General features: G+C 62.7%; 2 protein-coding genes across 6 annotated transcripts in view; both read left to right on the forward strand.

The window, feature by feature from the left end:
- The window catches only part of OTUD5 (OTU deubiquitinase 5), a 52,545-nt gene extending 44,035 nt beyond the window's left edge, over positions 1-8,510 (forward strand). For all 4 annotated transcript variants that reach the window (XM_029067311.2, XM_029067312.2, XM_039912337.1 and 1 more), the window contains 7 exons: positions 2,443-2,507; positions 2,756-2,912; positions 3,193-3,341; positions 5,748-5,933; positions 6,164-6,371; positions 6,542-6,655; positions 6,960-8,510. In XM_029067311.2, coding sequence (XP_028923144.1) covers positions 2,443-2,507; positions 2,756-2,912; positions 3,193-3,341; positions 5,748-5,933; positions 6,164-6,371; positions 6,542-6,655; positions 6,960-7,081 — 1,001 coding nt within the window. In that variant the 3' untranslated portion in view covers positions 7,082-8,510. The remainder of the gene's footprint in view (positions 1-2,442; positions 2,508-2,755; positions 2,913-3,192; positions 3,342-5,747; positions 5,934-6,163; positions 6,372-6,541; positions 6,656-6,959) is intronic.
- Positions 8,511-12,125: 3,615 nt separating this feature from the next.
- Positions 12,126-16,026, forward strand: PIM2 (Pim-2 proto-oncogene, serine/threonine kinase). 2 transcript variants are annotated; one of them, XM_029067314.2, is made up of 6 exons: positions 12,126-12,396; positions 12,504-12,613; positions 13,766-13,816; positions 14,191-14,563; positions 14,658-14,834; positions 15,082-16,026. In XM_029067314.2, the coding sequence occupies exons 1-6, from the start codon at positions 12,357-12,359 to the stop codon at positions 15,234-15,236; spliced, it is 906 nt and encodes a 301-aa protein (XP_028923147.1). In that variant the 5' UTR covers positions 12,126-12,356; the 3' UTR covers positions 15,237-16,026. The 2 variants fall into 2 exon arrangements, with proteins under 2 accessions (XP_028923147.1, XP_028923148.1); XM_029067315.2 differs by having other exon boundaries at positions 12,507-12,613.
- Positions 16,027-20,636: the final 4,610 nt, after the last annotated feature.

Raw genomic sequence — 20,636 nt, forward strand, 5'->3', positions numbered from 1 at the left:
TGGTCTTCCCCGAGGGATCGATCCCTCCCGCTTCCGCATCTGTTCCGTTGGGGTCATGCTGAGAGGAGGCCCTACTGCCTGGCCGGCTGGTCTGTCAGGAGGCAGTTCGGGGGGCGGGGCCTAGGGCATACGGGGGAAGGTAGGGACCGCTGGGGATGTGATCGGGAGAGTCCCGAGTCCCTCCAAGTTGCGGGCCCTCCTGGAGATCGTTTCCTCCTGGCCGCTCCTCATCTCCATCCCTTGACCCTCTTGCTTTAGCGAGGGAGGCTACTCGCCGTCCATCTTTTCCGATGGCCATCCCCGGCCAAGCCCCCCGACCTGCCGCCTCCAGGGGAATCGTGGAGGCGGAATCATCCCCCCGATGCGGACCTTCCACGAGGCGAGATCCGCCCGGGGAGCTCCAGCCCGTCCTGGGCCGAGAGAGGAGGAGCTGAGGCTTCAGCCCGGGATTGCCGCCTCCTGAGCTCCCCGGCCCCCGGGGGCCTCTTCCCCGGACCTCCGGGCGGGGGCCGTCCTCCCAGGTGCCCGCCCGAACTCCAGCCCGAGGCCTGGCCAGGAAGCCGCCGACCCTTTCTCCTGGAAATGGTGTGCTTCTTCCCGCTGCCCCCGAGGAGGCTGAAGGGCAGAAGGGCAGGGAAGGTAGGGGAGGCAGGGAGGGGAGTAGCCCAGCTGCTCTTGGGCTCTGGGTCAAGTCCCCTCTGACTCCAGTGGAAGAGGGCAGAGCTGCTGAGGCCTGGAGCTCAAGCTTCCTCACCATCCTCCCTTCGAGCCTTGAGGCGTTGCTGCGGGCCCCAGCCTAGAGCCCTGTTTTAACCCCTCCCGCTCAGTTCCTGTTTACCGGCACTGGCCGATATCACTCCCTCAACCCGGCCAATAAAAATAGCATCCCCAGTAGAGAAGCCGCAGCTAGGCCCTGTGGTCACAGTTTCTAAGAAAGGCAACGGGGCTCTGGTCCCAGCACGTGACTTGCTGTAAGGGCTGTGGGTGGGTGGCCGCAAAACCCACATCCTTGTTTACATAGGCCTCCCCTCTCCCCAGAAGGGGAAACTGAGGCCCCGAGAAGGAAGTGACCCGCTCCCTAGCCGGTGGCGCTCGAACTTGGACTCGGGAATCTTGACTCCCCATCTTAATGGGAACAATAAGAAGAAGACCCTTGGTATTTGTTAAGCACCTATTCCGTTGCAAGCGCTGTGCTAGGCACTGAGGGAGCTACAAGATAACCTGGTCGGACGTACTCCCTGACCCCTGACTCGTATAAGGCTCACTGTCTTGGCGGGCGTGGGGCGGGAGGACGGGTGTCGAATCCCCAGTTTGCCGACGCGGAAACCGGTCCTCCCAGCAGCGGGTCGAGGACGGGTCTGGGCCTACTGGCGAAAAGGCAGGTACTGGTGCGGTTGGGGAAGGAGAAAAACGAGCGCTGTCGATTTAGTCCTAGACTTCCGGTGCCGGGATAGGGAGTGAAAAAAAGCAGAACTTCCTTTTCTTCTTCTCCTTCCTGCCCCCACACCTGCCCAAAGGGCTGGAGTTCCTTGGTTCTCTCGCGTGGCGCAACCAGCCCAGGGAGTGCAGGTGAGCGGGAATACGGAAAAAAGAGGCCAAGCATCGTACCTGCCTCAGCCCCCCCCCCCCGCCCCCCCCCCCGTAGTCCTGCTGTGGACCGTTGCTGTGCTGGGGAGGTTCAGGCGGCCCAGAGCTAGAGAGCCCTGCGGAGTAGGAGGACCCCGAAAACGTGCTCCCCCCGCAGCCAACCCCCGGCAAGCTGGCTCTCCCAAAGCCTAGCGCTGACTCTCCCTAGCTGGAGCGGAGACGGGGAGGAGGAGGAGGTGGCTCAATCCATTCCTCAGTCTGTCAGTGGATCAGTCACTCAGATGACCTGCAGTGCCTCCGTCCCCTGGCTCGGAACTCCTCCCCACCCCCGTCCCCAAATCCGTCAGATCTCAGCCTTCCCCAAAGCCCACTTCCTCAATTAATTCCCAGCATCCCAAGCCATATAAACCCATCAGCTCTGTGTAGCCCTTTTTTATGCACCTACTCATCCTCAGCACTTACGCAGGTAAATGCATTCAATTACCTCTGTGGATTACTCTGGAAATCCTTTTTATGTCTGCCTCCCCCAGGAGAGGGCAAGCTGCTCACGGGCAGGGAATGTGTCACTCGCCTGTTGTCCACTTCCCGAGCGTTTACTCTAGTGCGTCGTGCCCAGCGGGCGCTCAGTAAATAAGCTCAGGTCTGGCTCTGTCCCGAGAGGCTCCCCGCCGAGGAACGCGAGCGACCTCGGCCACCCACCTCGACCCCCGGTCCCGGCGGGCCGGCGGCCCGTGGCTGGGACGCGGATCTGGGGACACGTGGGGCGCCCCGGTTTCAGATCGCGAAGGACTTGGCCGAAGCGATCTCCGGCGGCTCCTCCTGACCGCCCCCCCGCCCCTCCCTTCTGTCTTGCAGCCGATCAAGTGTACGGTGACCAGGATATGCACGAGGTGGTCCGGAAGCACTGCATGGACTATCTGGTGAGGCCCGGCCCGGGGCCGGAGGGGCCGGCGGGGGCGGAGGGGAAAGGCGGCCTTGGCCCGAGGCCTCCGGGCGTACACCAGGGCCCCGAGGGGCAGCGTTGGTTCGGGGCGGCTTCCCCGAGAGCCGCCTCCACCCTCCCGGGGCCCGATCGCCGTCCGGGCTGGGGGGAAGGGGCAGGAGAGTGGCCTCGTCCCCCCAACCGATGGCACCTCCCGGACCCTCCGCCGGCGCCCCTCTCTGGCAGATGAAGAACGCCGACTACTTTTCCAACTACGTCACGGAAGACTTCACCACTTACATCAACCGGAAGAGAAAAAACAACTGCCACGGCAACCACATTGAGATGCAGGCCATGGCCGAGATGTACAACAGGCCCGTGGAGGTGTACCAGTACAGCACAGGTACTGGGCCCGCCGCCGCCTGGCCCGGCCTGGCCCGGCCCCTGCCGGGGGAGGACCTCTCCCGCGCTCCCCGAGCGCCCCGGAGCCAAGGAAGGACCCGGGGGACCCGACCAGCGGGCCGGGGGCCACGGGGATGGCGCGAAGCCCCCCGGGGGCCCGCTCTCGGGGGAGGAGGCACGTGAGAGCCACTTGGGGCGTCCCAGTGGAGTTGGGCTAGGGCCGAATGGGGAGGTTGCCCCGACCCCCGGGCCGAGAGGTGATTGGCTGCTTTTCACCCCAGAGCCCATCAACACGTTCCATGGCATCCAGCAGAATGAGGACGAGCCAATCCGGGTCAGCTATCACCGCAACATCCACTACAATTCGGTGGTGAATCCCAACAAAGCCACGATAGGGGTGGGACTGGGACTCCCCTCCTTCAAACCTGGGGTGAGTCGCCATCCTCCACCCCCGCCCCCAGCCAGTCACTCTGCACCCCCGCCCATGGGGCCCCGGGCCCCGCTCGAGGCTCTTTGCCGAGAGCGGGTAAGCGTGGCGAAGACCGTCCCTCCGAGGGGCTAGGGTACGGGATCGGCCACGGTGGGGGAGCCGGCTGGCCGCGGCCGAAACGGCTGGGCCCCGTTGTTCTCCGCACCCCTTCCCGGTACTCTGGGGGCCCTCGGGCGGTGGTGCACAGTGGAGACGGAAGCCCTCCCGCACCTTAGACGGACGGAAGGACGGACGGACGGCGGGGTCGGGGCAGAGCTAGGAAGGGAGCTCAGCTTCCCCAGGTTCCAGAGCCCCTCTTTCTGCCTCTCCCTCTCTCCATCTCCCTCCGTGGTCCCTCCCCTGCCTTCCATACCTCCCCCTGCACGCCCCTTCCCTCCTCTCCTGCTTAGGCCCCTGCTAGAGGGCTTCTCCCCTCCCCCCGCATCCCCGGGAGCAGCTGCCAGCCTACGTGCCCGGGAGGCTCAGCGCGGCTCCAGCCGGGCACGTGGCCGCCGGGGTCTATTTTGGGAGGCGGGGCCGGGCCGGACTCGGTATCCCCTGCAACCTGCCCTTTCCTCTCCCCTTCCCCACCCTTTCTCTCTCCCTAGCTCTGCTTTCACGTACTGCTGGCTGGGATCCCGGCCTAAAAATTCGGGTGCCGGTTCCTCATCCGAGCCCTCGCCCTCGCCCTCCCCGAGCGGGGATCCGGGTGGCCCCAAGTTGTGGAGGGAGGGAAAATCACATTGCTCCCACACCGCCCCTCTCTCAGGGGCTTTCTGTTTCTGCCCCACTGCACTGTCGCCTGGGGCTCAGGCCTCGGCGGTTGATTTCAGCCTCTTGGCTGCCTGTTTCACTTCCCACCTCCAGCCTGCCCCCGGGAATCCCCGATACTCTTTGGTTAGAATGGCGCCCCCCGCCCCCCCGCCCCCCCCCCCCCAATCCTGATGTACCTCCGGTCAAACAGAGGGCTGGACGCCAGGACACGCAGGTTCCCGGTCAGCTCCAGCTTGGAGCTTCCCTACTGTATCTGTGCCTCCGGGATGGAGGAGGACTTAGCCCATTCCACCCCCGACCTCCTCTTCCTCAGGGATACAAGGAAGGAGGAGAAGGGGCCGAGCGTTCCCTTCCCTCTGCCTTCCACCTCCACCCCGCCTTCTCTCGTTTTGCATCTTCCATCTGAGGTGCCCAGAACATGTCCCAGCGACCCTCTCCGTCCCAAGGGGAGGGAATTGCCTCCCCAAGCGTTCCCAGGAAGGAGCGGGGCCTTCCTTGCCCGAAGCTCAGGGAGGACTCAGAAGAGGGGGTAGGGGCATCTCGGTCTGGTAACTACAAGGGCACGATCTGGGGTCGCGGTCAATGGACCGAGGAAGAGCGGAACCCTTGGACACCGTTTCCACTAAGGAGTTAAAAGCCCCTGGCTTTCCCCCAGGGAGACCCATGTCCCAGAGGGGAAAACCGAGGCCCAAATCCTGGCAGAAACCCCGTGCTAAAGAGGCTGGGCTTCGGCGGCCCCCTCCCCCGACCCGCCTCGACCCAGGAGGCGGCGGTCGTCGTCGACGCGGCCTCGTCGGGACACGGATCGGCCCTGGGACGGGCTCCCGATGTCACGCTCCCCGGGCCCCTCCTCGCAGCCCCGGCCTCAGTTAGGGGTGTGGTCGCCAGAGAGAGGAGGCGAGTATCGGGTCCCCCGGTCGTCCGGGCCCCAAGGGAGCTACGTCACCGGCACCGGCAGAGCTCCTCCCTGGGCCCGGGCCGAAAGGTGGAATCTGCCCCACGCAAGCCCAGTGAGCGGCGGTTGGGCCCGGGGACGCGAAACCCAGAGTCCGGGCCCTCCCGGCTCGAGCGGAATCCCCGTGAAGGAGGTGTCCGGGGTGCACGAGGGCAGCGCGGAGGCGAGGGGGTTAACCCCGGAGCGTGCCGTCCGGCCGCCCCCCGCCCCCTACGCGGGCAGCTGCTCTGCCAAAATAAACCCTGACATTTGGTGACCCCGGCAGCCGGCCCAGCGCAGGGAGCATCTTTGCCTCCCGGCCCCCCTCCGTCCCACCTGGGACGCGCCTCTGCGGAAACGGGCTTCCCGGCTCCGCTTCCCGCGGCTTGGGGTGGGCCCCGGTGCCCTCCCCCCTCCCCTCCCCGCATTCCCGGTGTCTCCCTCCGCTCCGCCACCTGGCACGGAAATAACTCCGCAGCAGTGTCTTCTCCCCCCGTCTTCGGGTACCCGCGTCCAGGCTCGGGACCCCGGGCCCCTCCGAGCTACCCCCGCCCCCAGCGCGACGGTAGGGGGAGAGGGGGCGGCGGGCCTCCCTCCCTGCTCTCCCCCCCCTTGACATCGAGTCGTCCCTCCCTCCCTCCTCCCCTCCCCGCCCGCAGTTTGCAGAGCAGTCCCTGATGAAGAACGCCATCAAGACCTCAGAGGAGTCTTGGATCGAGCAGCAGATGCTGGAGGACAAGAAGCGCGCCACCGACTGGGAGGCCACCAATGAGGCCATCGAGGAGCAGGTGGCCCGCGAGTCCTACCTGCAGTGGCTCCGGGACCAGGAGAAGCAGGCCAGACAGGTCAGGGAAGGGCCCAGGTGGGCGAGGCGGGTCCGGGGGGGGGGGGGGGGGCGTGGCGTGACGGCCGGGGACCGGGGCTCCCCGGGGGAGGGGACTAGGTACTCCGGGGGCCCGTCCCGCAGAGCGGCCTCAGCGGGGCGGTTGGCGTCGGCCTCCGGGTGGGCCACGGCGGGACCCTCGGCCACCCGCCCCCGGCGCCTCGCCCCACCTGGCCTCCTCCGCCTCCCCAGCCCCGGAAAGCCAGTGCCACCTGCAGCTCAGCCACAGCCGCCGCCTCCAGCGGCCCGGAGGAGTGGAGCAGTCGGTCCCCCCGGCAGCGCAGCTCGGCCTCGTCCCCCGAACACCCGGAACTGCACGGAGAACTGGGCGCGAAGCCCCCCTCGCCGGGCACCGCCGCCACCCTCGCCCTCACCAAGCCCCCCTCGCCCTGCGCCCCAGGTCAGTGTGGCCCTCCGGGAGCCGTTGCGCTCCCGGGGCCGGCGGAAGCCTCGGGAGAGCCGGGCCGGGAAGGCCCGGCGCCCCTCATCCCGGGCTCCCCCGATCGGGGCCGCCGAGGAACCCGGGAGCCGGCGCCGCCGCTGAGGGACTCTTTCCCCGTCCGCCGCTAGGTACGAGCGGCCAGTCGTCCGTGGGGGCCGACCGCGCCACCTCCCCCCTCGTGTCCCTGTACCCTGCGCTGGAGTGCCGGGCGCTCATCCAGCAGATGTCCCCCACCGCCTTTGGTAAGCGCCGGGCGTCCCCCGCCCCCCACCCTCCCCTCCCCGTCCACCCCCCACGGCCTCCCCTCCGGCCCTCGGCCCCGGGCGGCCTGAAGGAGGAACACCCCCCCCCCCCCCCCCGCTGCGGAGCCCCCGAAAAAGCATCCGCCGATCCACCCCTTAGTTTGGGCCTCCTCCCCTCCCCGCCGTCATCCTCACCCCCCGGCCCCCGGCCCCAAGGGGAGAGGGGAGGAGGTGTGTGGGGACGACTCTGCCGGCCAGTCCTCTCTCCCTCCCTGTTCCCTGACCTCCCTGCCTCCCTCCCCAGGTCTGAACGACTGGGACGATGACGAGATCCTAGCCTCGGTGCTGGCCGTTTCCCAACAGGAATACCTGGACAGTATGAAGAAAAACACACTGCACAGAGACCCTCCCCCGGACAAGAGTTGATATCTAATCAAGGAAGCCTTTTCGTCGTCCTCCTCCTCCTCCTCCTCCCGCCACCCGTCCCTCCCACGGCCCAGCCGGACCGGACGCACACGCACACAGCCCGAGAGGCCTGGCCCGGCCCTGCCCCTGCCCCTCTATCACGCGCGCCCCCTTGATCTCCCCGGCCTCCCGACATAATTATACTCTCCATCCCTCTGTACTTCCTTGCTAGCCGCAGCGGACTTACCTAGGTGCATGTTTTGAGGGAAGATTTCAAGAAAGACTGAGAGTGAGTGAGTGAGTGAGTGAGAGAGAGAGAGAGAGAGAGAGAGAGAGAGTGAGTGTGTGTGTGTGTGTGTGAGAGAGAGAGAAAAAGAATGAGAGAGAAGCCCCCGAGGTGAGCAATCCCCAATAATGTCAGTAATTCTTGATTCTCAGTTCAGATTTTTGTTGCAGGGCAGGTGGGGCAGAAGGAAGAACTTCTTCCCCCTTCCCGCCTCCCTTGCTGCCATCGCTTCAGAGGCCACGAGGCCCCTGAGTAACCCCGTCCCTGCCCTCGAGGGTACCTGAGCATTCGATTTTTTTTCCTTTATTAAAAATTAATTTTGTCTTATAAAAAAAAAAAAACCAACCCAGTCCCAACAGAGTAGAGATGGCTTCCCTCTCGACAGTGAAGGGGGTCGGAGGGATGGGCCTAGCGGGACAGAGAGGGGAGGGATCAGCCGGAGTCGGTGAGGTGGAAGGCGTAGAGGTCCACGGCTAGGATGTCAGCAAGGGGCGAACGGTGAGCCCGGCTGGCCTGAGCACCGCGCGTCCCGCGGCACGGGGACCTCGGCGCCCGGGCCGCAGGGCGTGGGCAGTCGCCGTCCGCGGTGCCGCCGAGGCTTCCGACTCCGCGAGCCGGGGGACCCGGCCGGGAGGGAGCGGCCGGGCCCCGCGCACCCCGGGGCCGGGGACGTGGGCAGAGGAGAGGCAGAGAGGGGTGTCGTGGGCGACATCTCGAGGGACCCCGGTGTGAGCAACCCCGACACCCCCACCCCCCCCACCCCCACCCCGCCCTACCGCCGCCCGCGGGCTTCGGAAGATGGGACGGACTCTCCAGCCCCAGCCCCGCCAACTCCCAGGAGGTCGCTCGGGCCCCAGACGCTGACGAACTCTCCTGCGACCCAGGAAAGGGATTCACCGAGCCCTACCCCCGGGGCCTAGCATTTGACGTTACTGCGCCTCCCGGAAGGTTGGCGGTTGGGGGGGCCGGGCGCCGCCCAAGACGGGACGACGGACGTCCTGTCCTCCCCGCTTCGGGGCCTCCCCCGGGACGGGGGTGCCCAAGGGAGCTGGATGGGGAGGGGCGGGGAGGCGAGGAGCGGGGTGCCTCCCTCCCCTGCAGGTTTTTGAATCTCTGCCGTTTGTAACGTCCTTGGCACAATAAAACCAAATGTCAGTTTTCCCCGCTCTGACTCTCTAATGTTTGGCCGAGACAGGGGTCGCCTCGGGGGCCGGGGAGGCAAGACGGGAAGCCGGGGGGGTCGGGGACCGAAAGCGGCAACGCGGCACGTTCCCGTGTGGCCGCCGCGGGATCGAAGCTGGCCTGAAGCTGGCCGTCGTCCCCTTCCTCCCCGCCGAGCCTCCGCGTAACCCGACGGCGCGAGCCAGATCCGACGTCACGTGCTCCGGGTGGGTCCTCGGACCTCCGCGGACGAGCGTCTGCGGGGAGCGGCGCCGGAGCGGGGAGGCCCATCTCGGGGACGGTGCCCGGCCGGCGGCCAAAGATCCGTCGCCTCATTCCTGCAAGCGGGGATGGGGCGGGGGGCCCTTCCTCTCCTCCTCCGTTCCCTCTCCTGCTCTGGTCCAGCCTGATCCCTAGGTGAGATCGGGGCGAGGGAGGCTACGGCTTCGGGCAGCGCTGGAGGGAGTCCGCCGGACGTGCCGGAGAGCTCGGTTTGCCCCCGGAACCGGAGGTGTGCGTCTGGGCCCGATTTCTCTTCCTGTCCGTGTTTGTCCCCAGTGGTCCTCTGGACATCAGAGGTTCCTTGAGCCACGGTCCCTCTTCGGGCCAGGTGAAGGCTGCCCCAGTGGAAGAGGGGCCATTATGGGGACGGTGTTGGCAGAAGACAACAGGCCCTTTGCATCACGTGGAGAGGAGAGGATGGACTGTGGTTGAGTTTTATCTTGCCCGTGAAGACTCCCTGATGGATGTAACACCCAGATAAACTCCCATTCATTAACACCTGGGGAAGCCCTAGAGAAGCAGCGTAGCCTAGTGGAAAGAGCACGGCCCCGGGAGCCAGAGGACCCGGGTTCCGTGGCCGGCTCCGTCGGGTGTCTGCAGCGCGACCTCCGGCGAGTTGCCTCGTAATGTTAAAATGAGGTTTAAGGGTGTGAGCCCCAGGTGACTAGTTTGTATCTACCCCAGCGCTCGGTACAGTGCCTGGCACAAGCGCTCAACAAATACCATTAAAATAAAAACGCCCCCCAGAGCCCAGGAGGGAGGAGAAGCAAATCTGGAAGAGCCCGTGAGCCCCTCCCCCTCGAGACCCTGGCCTTGGAGGACTGCCCGCCTCCAGGAGTGGAGACTCAGGGCGTGAAAGATGGAGGGGAGTTGGTCTTTAAGCACAGGAAACAACGAGGTGTGAATGCTGGAGCCTCAGAAAGGTCCCCAACAGTTCACAGTGAGCAACAAGACAAGGTGCCGGAAGGCAGGGGTTGCTGTGACTAAAGGCAGGTTGGCTGTGTGGGCCTCGGTGTTGGGAAGCGCTCCGGTCACATCCTCTCCGTGAAGCCTTCCCCGATTGAGCCCCCTCTTCCCCGGCTCGCTCTCCCTTCTGCGTCGTCCACGCACTCGGATCTGTGATCTTCGGACATCTGACGTTCGCCCCGCCACCGACCCCACTGCACTTATGTAGGTATCTTTAAATTATCTCCGATGAATGATTTATTCGTATCACCGCCTGTCGCCCCCCCTCTAGGCTGTGAGCTCGGGGACGCCTCTGCGAATTCCGTCGTATCCTCCCAAGCGCTCAGAAGAGTGCTCTACACGTGGTAAGCGCTCAGTGAATACCGTCGGTCGATCGATCGGTCAGGGAGCCCCCCTCCATCCGGCTCCCCTACAACTCCTCTGCCTCCCGGGCCGGTGGCAGAGAGGCCAGCGAGGGCCGCGCCCGACGGGGACCCGCAGCAGGCCCGAGGCTAGGCGGGTCGGGCCGGGACCCCCCGGAGCCCCCGGAGCCTCCGGCCGCCGGCCACCCGCAGACGGACGAGCCAGCCGTGATAGGGGAACCCTCCCCGACTTCCTCTCCACCCCGTAGCCCGGTCCGCCCGGGAGCCAAGACGCCACGGCGCACGCCCCAAGCCGTCCTCCGCCCCCGAGGCCCACGCCGCCTACACCGAACGCCGAAAGGGGTTGGGCGCGGCGTTAAAAATACTCCCGGCGGGGACGCCCGGATTCTATTCCCGGACCTGCCCCGTGACCCGGAAGGAGGGGCAAGTCACTGGATCCCCGGCCGGGCCTGGTCCTCCCTCCCGAGTCCCCGGGTGTCATCCGGGCCCGGACCCTTAATGAGGGTTGGCGTCTCCCGTGCCCGCACGCCGTCCGCCCACTAGGCCCTGCCCCGCCCCGACTCCGGCACCCGGGGCAAAAGGGAGGCCGGCCTCCATCTTCCCTGCGGCCCCAGGCTCCCGCCTGCCCCCGGTTCCAATTTCGGAACCGGTTCCCCCGGCTGGGTGGGGGAAGGCCCCGGCCCACACCTGCCCTGTTGCCACACTTCCGGTTTCTGGGTGGAGATCCCTTTCCCAACCGGCTCCCGGGCACCTGTCCCGCTCCCGGAGCACCTGTGGGCCTCCTTCGGGCCTGGGGACTCCGATCCATCCATCCATCCATCGTTACCGAGTGCCTTCCTGGCCTACCAGCGGGGAAGACTAGATCTCTCGGGTCCGACTCCTTAGTAATGTTGGTATTTGTTAAGCGCTTACTCTGTGCAGAGCACTGTTCTAAGCGCTGGGGTAGATGCAGGGTCATCAGGTTGTCCTATGTGAGGGTCCCAGTCTTCATCCCCATTTTAATCAGATGAGGTAACTGAGGCCCAGAGAAGTGAAGTGACTCGCCCACAGTCACCCAGCTGACAAGTGGCGGAGCTGGGATTCGAACTCATGACCTCTGACTCCAAAGCCCGTGCCCTTTCCACTGAGCCACGCTGCGGGGCCTACCCCTTATCCCAAGCCGGAATTTCCAAGCAGCACCTCTCGATGGATTCCTCAAAGTCTCCGGAGCCCTCAACCTCTCAGGATTACCAGGAATAACAGTAATAATCATGTCGGTATTTGTTAAGCGCTCACTCTGTGCAGAGCGCTGTTCTAAGCGCCGGGGGAGATCCAGGGTCATCAGGTGGTCCCCCGTCAGGCGCACGGTCTTCATCCCCATTTGACAGGTGAGGGAACTGAGGCCCAGAGAAGTGAAGTGACTTGCCCACAGTCACCCAGCTGAGTGGCAGAGGCGGGATTCGAACCCACGACCTCTGACTCCCCAGCCCGGGCTCTTTCCACTGAACCCACGCTCTCCCTCCCTCGTTATCCCCGCCGCAAACCAACTTCAAAGGAAAGGAAGGGGCGCGAGGGGGGATTTTTTTTTTTCCCTTCTCATTTAATAAAAAAGAGGGGGGGAAAAAAAGGCGCAAAAAAACCCAAAAACAGAACCCGCTCCGGCAAAGCAATTCCGGGAACTCCGCCCCGACACGCGGCCCCCCTCATTTGCCTAGCGCCCCGCCCCCTTCATTTGCACGGAAGCCCCGCCCCCCCGACGGACGGCGGATATTTACGCCGCGCCCGGGTGGGCGTGGTCCTGGGATGCAAATGAGGCCCGTCGCCATTGGCGGGCGCGGCGGGGGAGGCAAATGAGGGCCGTCGCCATTGGCGGGCGCCGAGGGGGGAGGCAAATGAGGGCCGTCGCCATTGGCGGGCGCCGAGGGGGATGCAAATGAGGGCCGTCGCCATTGGCGGGCGGCCCGGCGGGGGCGGGGCCCGGGCCCCGCTACTCCGGGCGGCGGCGGGCGGTTGGCGCTCAGTTGGCGGAGGCGCCGCCGGGCAGCGGTGGGGCTGGTCCGCGGCCCGTGGGTCTTTGGACCGTCCGTCCGTCCGTCCGTCCGTCCGTCCTTTCGCCCTCCCGTCCTCCGTCCCTCCGTCGCTCCCTCCGTCCGGCCGCGGTGGGGACGCCGGTCCCGGGCTGACGGCCCCGGCGCGCTCCGCCTCCCAGGGGGGCGCCGGTGCGGCGCGGGTGGAAGGCTCGGACCGCCCCGGAGCCGACATGCTCACCAAGACCCTCGAGTCCCTGTTGGCCCCGCCAGGTGAGCCGCCCCGGGACCCCCCGCGCTCCCCGCGCCCCCCGCCCGGGCTCCCCGGGGCGACCCGCCCTGACCCCCTCCCCCCCCCCCGTCTCTCTCCCCCTCCCCAGCAGGGAAGGACAAGGAGGCTTTCGAGGCCGTCTACCAGCTGGGCAGCCTGTTGGGCAAGGGCGGCTTCGGCACCGTCTTCTCCGGCCACCGCATCGCCGACGGGCTCCAGGTAACAACGAGAAGAATAATGCTAACGTTGGTATTTGTTAAGCGCTTACTAGGTGCCGAGCACTGTTCCGAGCGCCGGGGGAGACCCAGGGGAATCAGGTCGGCCCACGTGGGGCTCACGGTCTTCATCCCCGTTTTCCGGAGGAGGGAACTGAGGCCCCGGGAAGGGAAGTGACTTGCCCAAAGTCACCCGGGTGACAAGCGGCCGAGATTGTCGGGATTCGAACCCCTGACCTCTGACTCCGAAGCCCGTGCGCTCTCCACCGAGCCGCGCTGTCTCTCCACCTCCGGGCCCGACGGGGGAGGACGAGGAGGAGGAAGGGATGCGGGGGGACCGGCCTCCCTAAACGGGGAGGAGCGGCGGGGCTCAGCCCACGGCCGAGGCCGTGGGTTCTAATCCCCGCTCCGCCGCTTGCCGGCTGGGTGACTCTGGGCCTCGCTGACCTCATCTGGAAAATGGGGGTGAATAATCCTAGTAATATGGTTGGTATGCGTTAAGCGCTTACTATGTGCAGAGCACTGTCCTGAGCGCTGGGGAAGATCCAGGGTCATCGGGGTGTCCCACGTGAGGCTCACAGTTAATCCCCACTTGACGGAGAATGATGATAATGTCGGTATTTGTTAAGCGCTTACTGCGTGCAGAGCGCCGTTCTAAGCGCTGGGGGAGATACGGGGGAATGAGGTTGTCCCACGTGAGGCTCACAGTCTTCCCCCCCATTTTACAGATGAGGGAACTGAGGCACAGAGCAGTGACTCGCCCACGGTCGCACAGCTGACAAGGGGCAGAGTCGGGATGAGGTCACTGAGGCCCGGAGAAGTGAAGTGACTTGCCCGCAGTCCCCCGGCTGACAAGGGGCAGAGCCGGGATTCGAACCCATGACCTGTGACTCCCAAGCCCGGCCTCTCGCCACCGAGCCAGCCCCACGTGGGACACCCTGATCACCTTGTGTGTGTCCCGCCCCCCCCCCCCCCCCCCCCCGGCGCTTAGAACAGCGCTTTGCCCTTAGTGAGCGCTTAACAAGTACCGCTCTCATCAGACTGTCTCTGTTACCGATCTGTCCGTTCCCAGCGCTTAGTCCAGTGCTGTGCACGTAGTAAGCGCTCAGTAAATACTATCGAATGCGTATCGTTAAGCGGTGGCTTCGTTTCGCAGGTGGCCATCAAGCTGATCCCCCGGAACCGCGTGCTGGGGTGGGCCCCCCTGGTGAGTGTCTCCCCCACCCCGCCCCCGGGGGACCCTCGCCCTGCCTCCCTTCCCGAGAGCCTGTTCCTTCCCCCACCCCGGGGGTCGGGGGGGGGGGGGGGGGGGGGGGAGGGGGGGAGGCCCTGAGTCACCTGCGGCTCGGCCTCGTCGAGTCACGGCACCCGCCTGGGCAACCCCGCCCGCCCTCCCTGCCAGGCGGGGGTGGCGGGTGCGGTGAGGCGGGCGGGCGAGGGGGCTCCGCTCCGCTCCACGAGGAGGCGCCGGAGTCGGGGCCCGCGCGTCCCCTGGCGGCCCTCTGGGGAACCCACCTTTAGGACCGGTCCTGACGCCGTCTCCGTCCCTCCCTCCCTCCCTCCGTCTCTCCCCCTCCACAGCCCGACTCCCCCCCGTGCCCCCTGGAAGTGGCGCTCCTGCGGAAGGTGGGAGCGGGCGGCGGGCACCGGGGCGTCATCCGCCTGCTGGACTGGTACGAGACCCCCGAGAGCTTCCTCCTGGTGCTGGAGCGGCCCGAGCCCGGCCAGGACCTCTTCGACTACATCACCGAGCGGGGCCCGCTGGGCGAGGGCCGCTGCCGCCACTTCTTCCGCCAGGTGGTGGCGGCCGTGCGGCACTGCCACGGCCGGGGCGTCGTGCATCGGGACATCAAGGACGAGAACATCCTCGTGGACCTGCGGCGAGGGGAGGTCAAGCTCGTCGACTTCGGCTCCGGCGCCCTGCTCCGCGACGAGCCCTACACCGACTTCGACGGTGAGCGGCCCGCCCCCCCCCCCCTCCCGCCGCCCCCTCCCCCCGCGCCCCCCTCCGCGGTCTCACCCCGGACGGTCCGGCTCTCCCCTCGCAGGCACGAGGGTGTACAGCCCGCCGGAGTGGATCGCCGGGCAGCAGTACCACGCCCTCCCGGCCACCGTGTGGTCCCTGGGTATCCTGCTGTACGACATGGCCTGCGGGGATATCCCCTTCGAGAGGGACGAGGAGATCCTGGGCGCTCAGCTCCACTTCCGAGACCACGTGTCCCCGGGTGAGACGACAGGTCTGGCTTGTGCGGGGCCTGCGGCTCGGGGGGGGGGGGGGGGGTGGGCGGACCCGGGTAGGTGGGCGGAATCGGAGCCCGGAAGGCAAGGAGTGGCCCCGGGACTGTCTGGGTAGCCTCCCCCTCGATCGCTTGTCCCGTCTGTACCTTTGCTCCCCTCCTCCTCTTCCCTCCCTCCGTCCCCATCCTTCCGGCCTTCCTCCTCCCCCTGACCGTGGAATCCTCCCTCTCCTAGGCTGTCAGGCTCTGATCCGCTGCTGCCTGGCGCCAGACCCAGCCGAACGCCCCACCCTGGAGCAGATACTTCTGGACCCCTGGTTGCAAGGCGAGGATCCCCCCGCGGTCCCCGGCGACGTCGCCTCCGCCGCCCCGGAACGGCCCCTTCGCTAGGGCCCCCGCTTCCCCCGGACTGAACCAGCCTCACGCAACTTAAAGGGCTTGCGTCTGCCTGTTGACCTGGTTTTACAGGTTGCTTAGAGATCTGTTCCTCGGGGGGCGTGGGGGGAATCCAGAAAACCGCTCCCTCCCCTGAAAATCCCCACTACGGTACCAGGCGAGGGACCGCCTCCTCTCTCAGGGATATAAAGATGAGGGAAAGTAGAAAAGGAGCTGCCAAAGGAAAGACTCGTACCGGGTGAGGAGACCCTCTCATCTCCCACCGACCAGCGACGGGAACTGTCCCGGAACGAAGGGGAGGGTGCCACCCCCTCCCCGTGACCCTTCCCTTCCTCTTCTCCTCCCCACCCCCCGCCCACTTTCCCCACCCCACCCAAGAGCCTGGAAGAGAGTTCAAAGAAAGTGAGCAAGTTTGAAGCCGGCCACATCCCTGGGTATGGCTTTGGCTCAAGGGAAGTTTGAGGCATCAGCCCCGAGAACTGGGGCACGGAGATGGGGGCGTGGGGGCGGGCGGTGGGAAGGGAATAGTTTATTGAGGTCCAAGATGCCGTCTGTGCCCCAACTCCGCTCCCCTTCCCCACCCTCGAACCCCACAGCCCATTGAATTCCGGTGTCAGGCCGGGATTGTGTTTGATTCATCTAAGTGTAAATACTTGTGTATTGCCGTGAGCCGGACTGGGGTCTATGCTCTCCCTCTGGCCCTGGGCTAGTCCTTGCCCAGGCTCACTCGACTATTTAAACTAGCACAAAGAGGGTCTATTTAATAAAATGGTATCGAGCCTAAGGTGGCGGCCGGCTGCTTTTCGGAGCGGGGGCTGGGAGAACTGCTTGATCCTGGGGAAGGCTGGGCTGGTTTGGGTGGGTCAGGGAACCTGGATGAGATTCCCCCTCAGTCCCACCCACCCGGTGGGGAAGCCTGGGGAAGAACCGCAGCTTTAATCCAGCATCTTCGTCCTTCCCTCCCCTCCCAGGGGAGGGACCGAAACTGAGAACCCAAAATCGTCGCGGGCGGGGGGGGGGGGGGGGGGGGGGGCGGAGGGAAGAGAGTGTGAGTCAGGTGGCCCGCCCAAAGCGGGACTGGGGAAAGAGGGAACCAAGCCACCACCTGCCCCAGAGTTTCTTCCAGGCCCTGGGGCCGAGTGCAAAACAGGGTGTTTCGGGGGCCAGGTAACTTGTTGGCACTGTATGGGGCTGGTGTTGGGAGGCGGGGAGGGGCTGGGCTGGGGCTTCCTCCTCTCCAGTCACTGCCTCACCCCAGAAGCAGTCTCAAATTTTTTGTTTTTTTTTTAAAAAAAAACTCCCACTTTGGCTTGTCCCCCAGGAAATCAAGAGATACGGCTGCCAGGCTTCTTTTCTGGTATTAGACACTGGGGAGGATATAAGCTAATCAGGGGCCCACGGTCTTAATTCCCCATTTTACAGACGAGGTAACCGAGGCAGAGAGAAGTGACTGGCCCAAGGTCACCCCAGCAGATAAGTGACAGAGCTGGGATTAGATCCTCAGACTCTGAGGCCTGGGCTTTAACCCCTCGGCCCCGCTGCTTCTCACTAGGTCACAGAGGATCCGAACAAACAGCTTCCCTGGGGCCCAGGAAGGGGCCGCTTTTCTGATGCCAAATCCGAGACGGGCCCTGAGCTTTGGGGTTGCCGGGGGCCCTGGATAGGAGGGGCGGTGAGGGAATGTGGATTCCGGGGGCAGGCAGTGCCTGGAAATCTCCAAGCCCTTCCCGGCTCCCAGGAAATTAGGGGTGGGGCTGGGCGGGGCACCCCTTCCTGTTCTCCACATCCACTCGCCTGCTGGGTCAGGGAGGTTCCCACATCTATAGCCCAAGGCCCGAGGCGGGCAGAGGGCCAAGGATCTGCCTGCTAGGTAGAACTCTACTTGGCCTTTGTGACCCCCCTCACCCCCAGAAGGTAATATTCCTGACCTCTCCAGTCCCTCCCCTTCCTTCCCTTTGGGGTTGAGGGCAACTGGATTCCATTCAAAATTATCTTGCATTTACCGAAACAGTTAATCTAAAGTAAGGGCCCAAGACCACTATTACCCGAGATTGGCCACTAAACTGAACTCTGGCTCTGTCCACCTGGGTTTAGGATACGTTCCCCCGAGGATGGTCTGATCTCCCAAACTAGCTCCGTCAATGCTACGAGAAGACACCGGCTCACGTTTAACCGAAAGCCCATCTGGTAACTGTTGCTACTTCCCTCCAGAAGGCCTAAAAGGAATCTTTTTTTTAAATATGGTATTTAAGTGCTTACTATTTGCCCGGCACTAAACCAAGCAGTGCGGTTGATACAAGATAATGGGTTTGGAAGCAGTCCCGTCCCACATAGGGCCCACACTTAATCCCCGCTTTACAGGTGAGGTACCAGGCACAGAGAAGTGAGTGACTTGCCCAAAGTCACACAGCAGACAAGTGGCAGAGTCAGGAGTAGAACCCAGGTCCTCTGAAGCCCAGGCTCTTTCCACTAGGTCAGGCTGCTTCTTGTTCCACCTAGCCTTCAGGCCCAGGGTGGGACTTTTCAGGGACTCTGGAAGTGCGTGATGGTCCTAGGGACCGGGATGTAGTTTTGCAGCCCAAAGGGTCACCACGGCCTCCTTGGAAACCCTCATAGCGGCCGAGAACCAACCTATTTCCCTGTCACCCTTGGGATTCAATCAGTCGATGCTACCTGAATGCTTACTGGGTGCAGAGCACCAAAATAAATGCTTACAAGGGTTCAGTACACTAGACTTGATAGGCATGATCCCTGTCCACAAGCAATTTAGAGGGGGAGATGGGCATTAAAATAAATTACAGATAGGGAAAATGGCTGAATATAAGGCTATGTACCTAAGTGCTGCGGGGCTGAGGGCGGGATGAATATCAAGGGTTTAAAGGGTACAGATCCAAAGTGCCAGAGCAAACAGTAGGGAGAGGGAGTAGGGGAAGTGAGGGCTTAGTTGGGGAAGATCTCCTGGAAGAGATCTTGGATTTTGGATGGATTGGAAGGCGGGAAAAGAATGGGGGTCTGTAAGATAGGAAGAGAAAGGAAGCTCCAGTTCATTCATTCATTCATTCATTCAATAGTATTTATTGAGTGCTTACTATGCGCAGAGCACTGTACTAAACACTTGGAATGTACGATTCGGCAACAGATAGAGACAATCCCTGCCCATTGACGGGCTTATAGTCTAATGGGGGGAAACAGACAAAATAGCAATGAATAGAATCAAGGGGATGTACACCTCATTAACAAAATGAATAGGGTAATAAAACTGGAAACAAATGAGCGGATGAGCACAGTGCTGAGGGGAGGAGCAGAGGGAAAGGGGGAAAGCGGCTTAGCTGAGGGGAGGTGAAGCGGGGGCGGTGGGACAGAGAGGGAGCAGAGGGAGCAGAGGGAAAAGGGGAAGCACAGTTCAGAAGGAGGATGTGGGCAAGGGGTCTGCAGTGAGATAGATGAGATCAAGGGACAGGGAGTAGGGCGGGTAGGTAGGGAGAAGTGTGCAGCCTGGGTTAGAGTAGGTCAGTGAGGTAACTGTAGGAGGGAAAGAGCTGATTGAATGCCTTAAAACCACCGGTAAGAAGTTTCTGTCTGATGCAGAGCCATTGGGGGTTTTTGAGGAGTGGGGAGATACGGAGTGAGTGGTGCTTTGTTTTTGGGGGGATTTTTAGAAAAATGATCTAAGCAGCAGACTGGAGTAAGGAGAGACCGGAGGTAGCAAAGAGGCTGATGCAGTAATCAAGTTGGAGTAGAAGTACTTGGGAACAGTTTAGAGAGGAAGGGGTGGATTCGTGGATTCTAGACATACGGTGAAGGCAGAACAGACACGATTCGGTTGACAGGCTGAATACGTGGGTTGAAAGAGAGAGAGGAGTCGAAGATAATTCTAGGGCTATGGACTTTTGAGAGAGGGAGGATGGTGGTGGTGTCTATAGTGTTGTGAAAGTTGGGGAGGAGGACAGGGTTTGGGTGGGATGGGGAGGAGTTCTAATTGGAAAACTGATACGGCTGGCTGGGCCCTTAAGGTGTTTGAGTAGAACTGAACCAGTTCTGGGGATGCAGTTGAACCCAGAAGTTAAACCTAAACCCTCTAGGCTGTAAATTCACTATGGGCAGGGAATGTTTCTGCTAATTCTGTTGTACTGGACTCTCCCAAACTCGAGCTTGGAAGAGTACAGCGCTCTGCCCATAGTAAGCGCTCAGTTTACTGATTGGTGGATTGACTGATAAAACCCGAGTTGCTCAAAAGCTCGAAATAGCTTCACTGGTGCCTCTGAGTAGCTAGAGGGGCATGGACATGGCCTGCATTTTCCCCAAACCCCTTCCAATTTATTATTGATAATAATTTACCCCCCTCTCATCCCCATTGCCCTGACCCGCTCCCTTTGCTCTACCCCCCAGCCCACAGGACTTGTGTATATATGTACATATTTATAATTATAATTCTATTTATTTGTATTAATATGTACATATTTATTATTCCATTTATTTACAACAATGCTACTGCTGCCTGTTTACTTGCTTTGATGTCTGTCTCCCCCCTTCTAGACCGTGAGCCCATTGTGGACAGGGACTGTCTCTATTGTCATTAAATTATTGTCTATTGTCGTAAAGGGGAAGCAGCGTGGCTCAGTGGAAAGAACCTGGGCTTCGGAGTCAGAGGTCATGGGTTCGACTCCCGGCTCTGCCACTTGTCAGCTGTGTGACTATGGGCATGTCACTTAACTTCTCTGTGCCTCGGTTACCTCATCTGTAAAATGGGGATTAACTGTGAGCCTCACGTGGGACAACCTGATTACCCTGTGTCTACCCCAGCGCTTAGAACAGTGCTCTGCACATAGTAAGCGCTTAACAAATACCAACATTATTATTATTAAATTGTACAGTCGCTTAGTACAGTGTTCTGCACACAGTAAACACTCAATAAATATGATTGATTGAGTGGATAAACAATAATAATGGTATTGGTTAAGCACTTACTATGTGCCAGGCAACTGTACTGAGCTCTGGGGAGGATACCAGCAAATCGAGTTGGACACAGTCCCTTTCCGAGGTGGGGCTTGCAGTCTCAATCCCCATTTTACAGATTTGGGGGGGTGGGGGAATGTGTGTGTGTGACAGAGAGAGAGAGTGGATAAAGCACGGGCCTGGGAGTAAGATGGTCCTGGGTTCTAATTCCGGCTTCGCCACTTGTCTTCTGTGTGACCTTGGGGGAAGTCACTTAAACTTCTCACTTCCCTCATCTGTAAAATGGGGATTGAGACTGTAAGCCCCACTTTAATTCATTCAATCGTATTTACTGAGCGCTTATTATGTGCAGAGCACTGTACTAAGCGCTTGGAATGTACAGTTCGGCCACAGGTAGAGAGAATCCCTGCCTAACAATGGGCTAACGGTCTAAAGGGG

This window comes from Ornithorhynchus anatinus, chromosome 6 (genome assembly GCF_004115215.2).
Source record: "Ornithorhynchus anatinus isolate Pmale09 chromosome 6, mOrnAna1.pri.v4, whole genome shotgun sequence".
NCBI lineage: Eukaryota > Metazoa > Chordata > Mammalia > Monotremata > Ornithorhynchidae > Ornithorhynchus > Ornithorhynchus anatinus.

Coding starts and splice junctions, on each gene's coding strand:
- PIM2 (XM_029067314.2), top strand. CDS start 12,357: ATGCTCACCAAGACCCTCGAGTCCCTGTTGGCCCCGCCAG. Junction 13,817..14,190: donor TGCTGGGGTGGGCCCCCCTG/GTGAGTGTCTCC, acceptor CCCCCTCCACAG/CCCGACTCCCCCCCGTGCCC. Junction 14,564..14,657: donor GCCCTACACCGACTTCGACG/GTGAGCGGCCCG, acceptor CTCCCCTCGCAG/GCACGAGGGTGTACAGCCCG.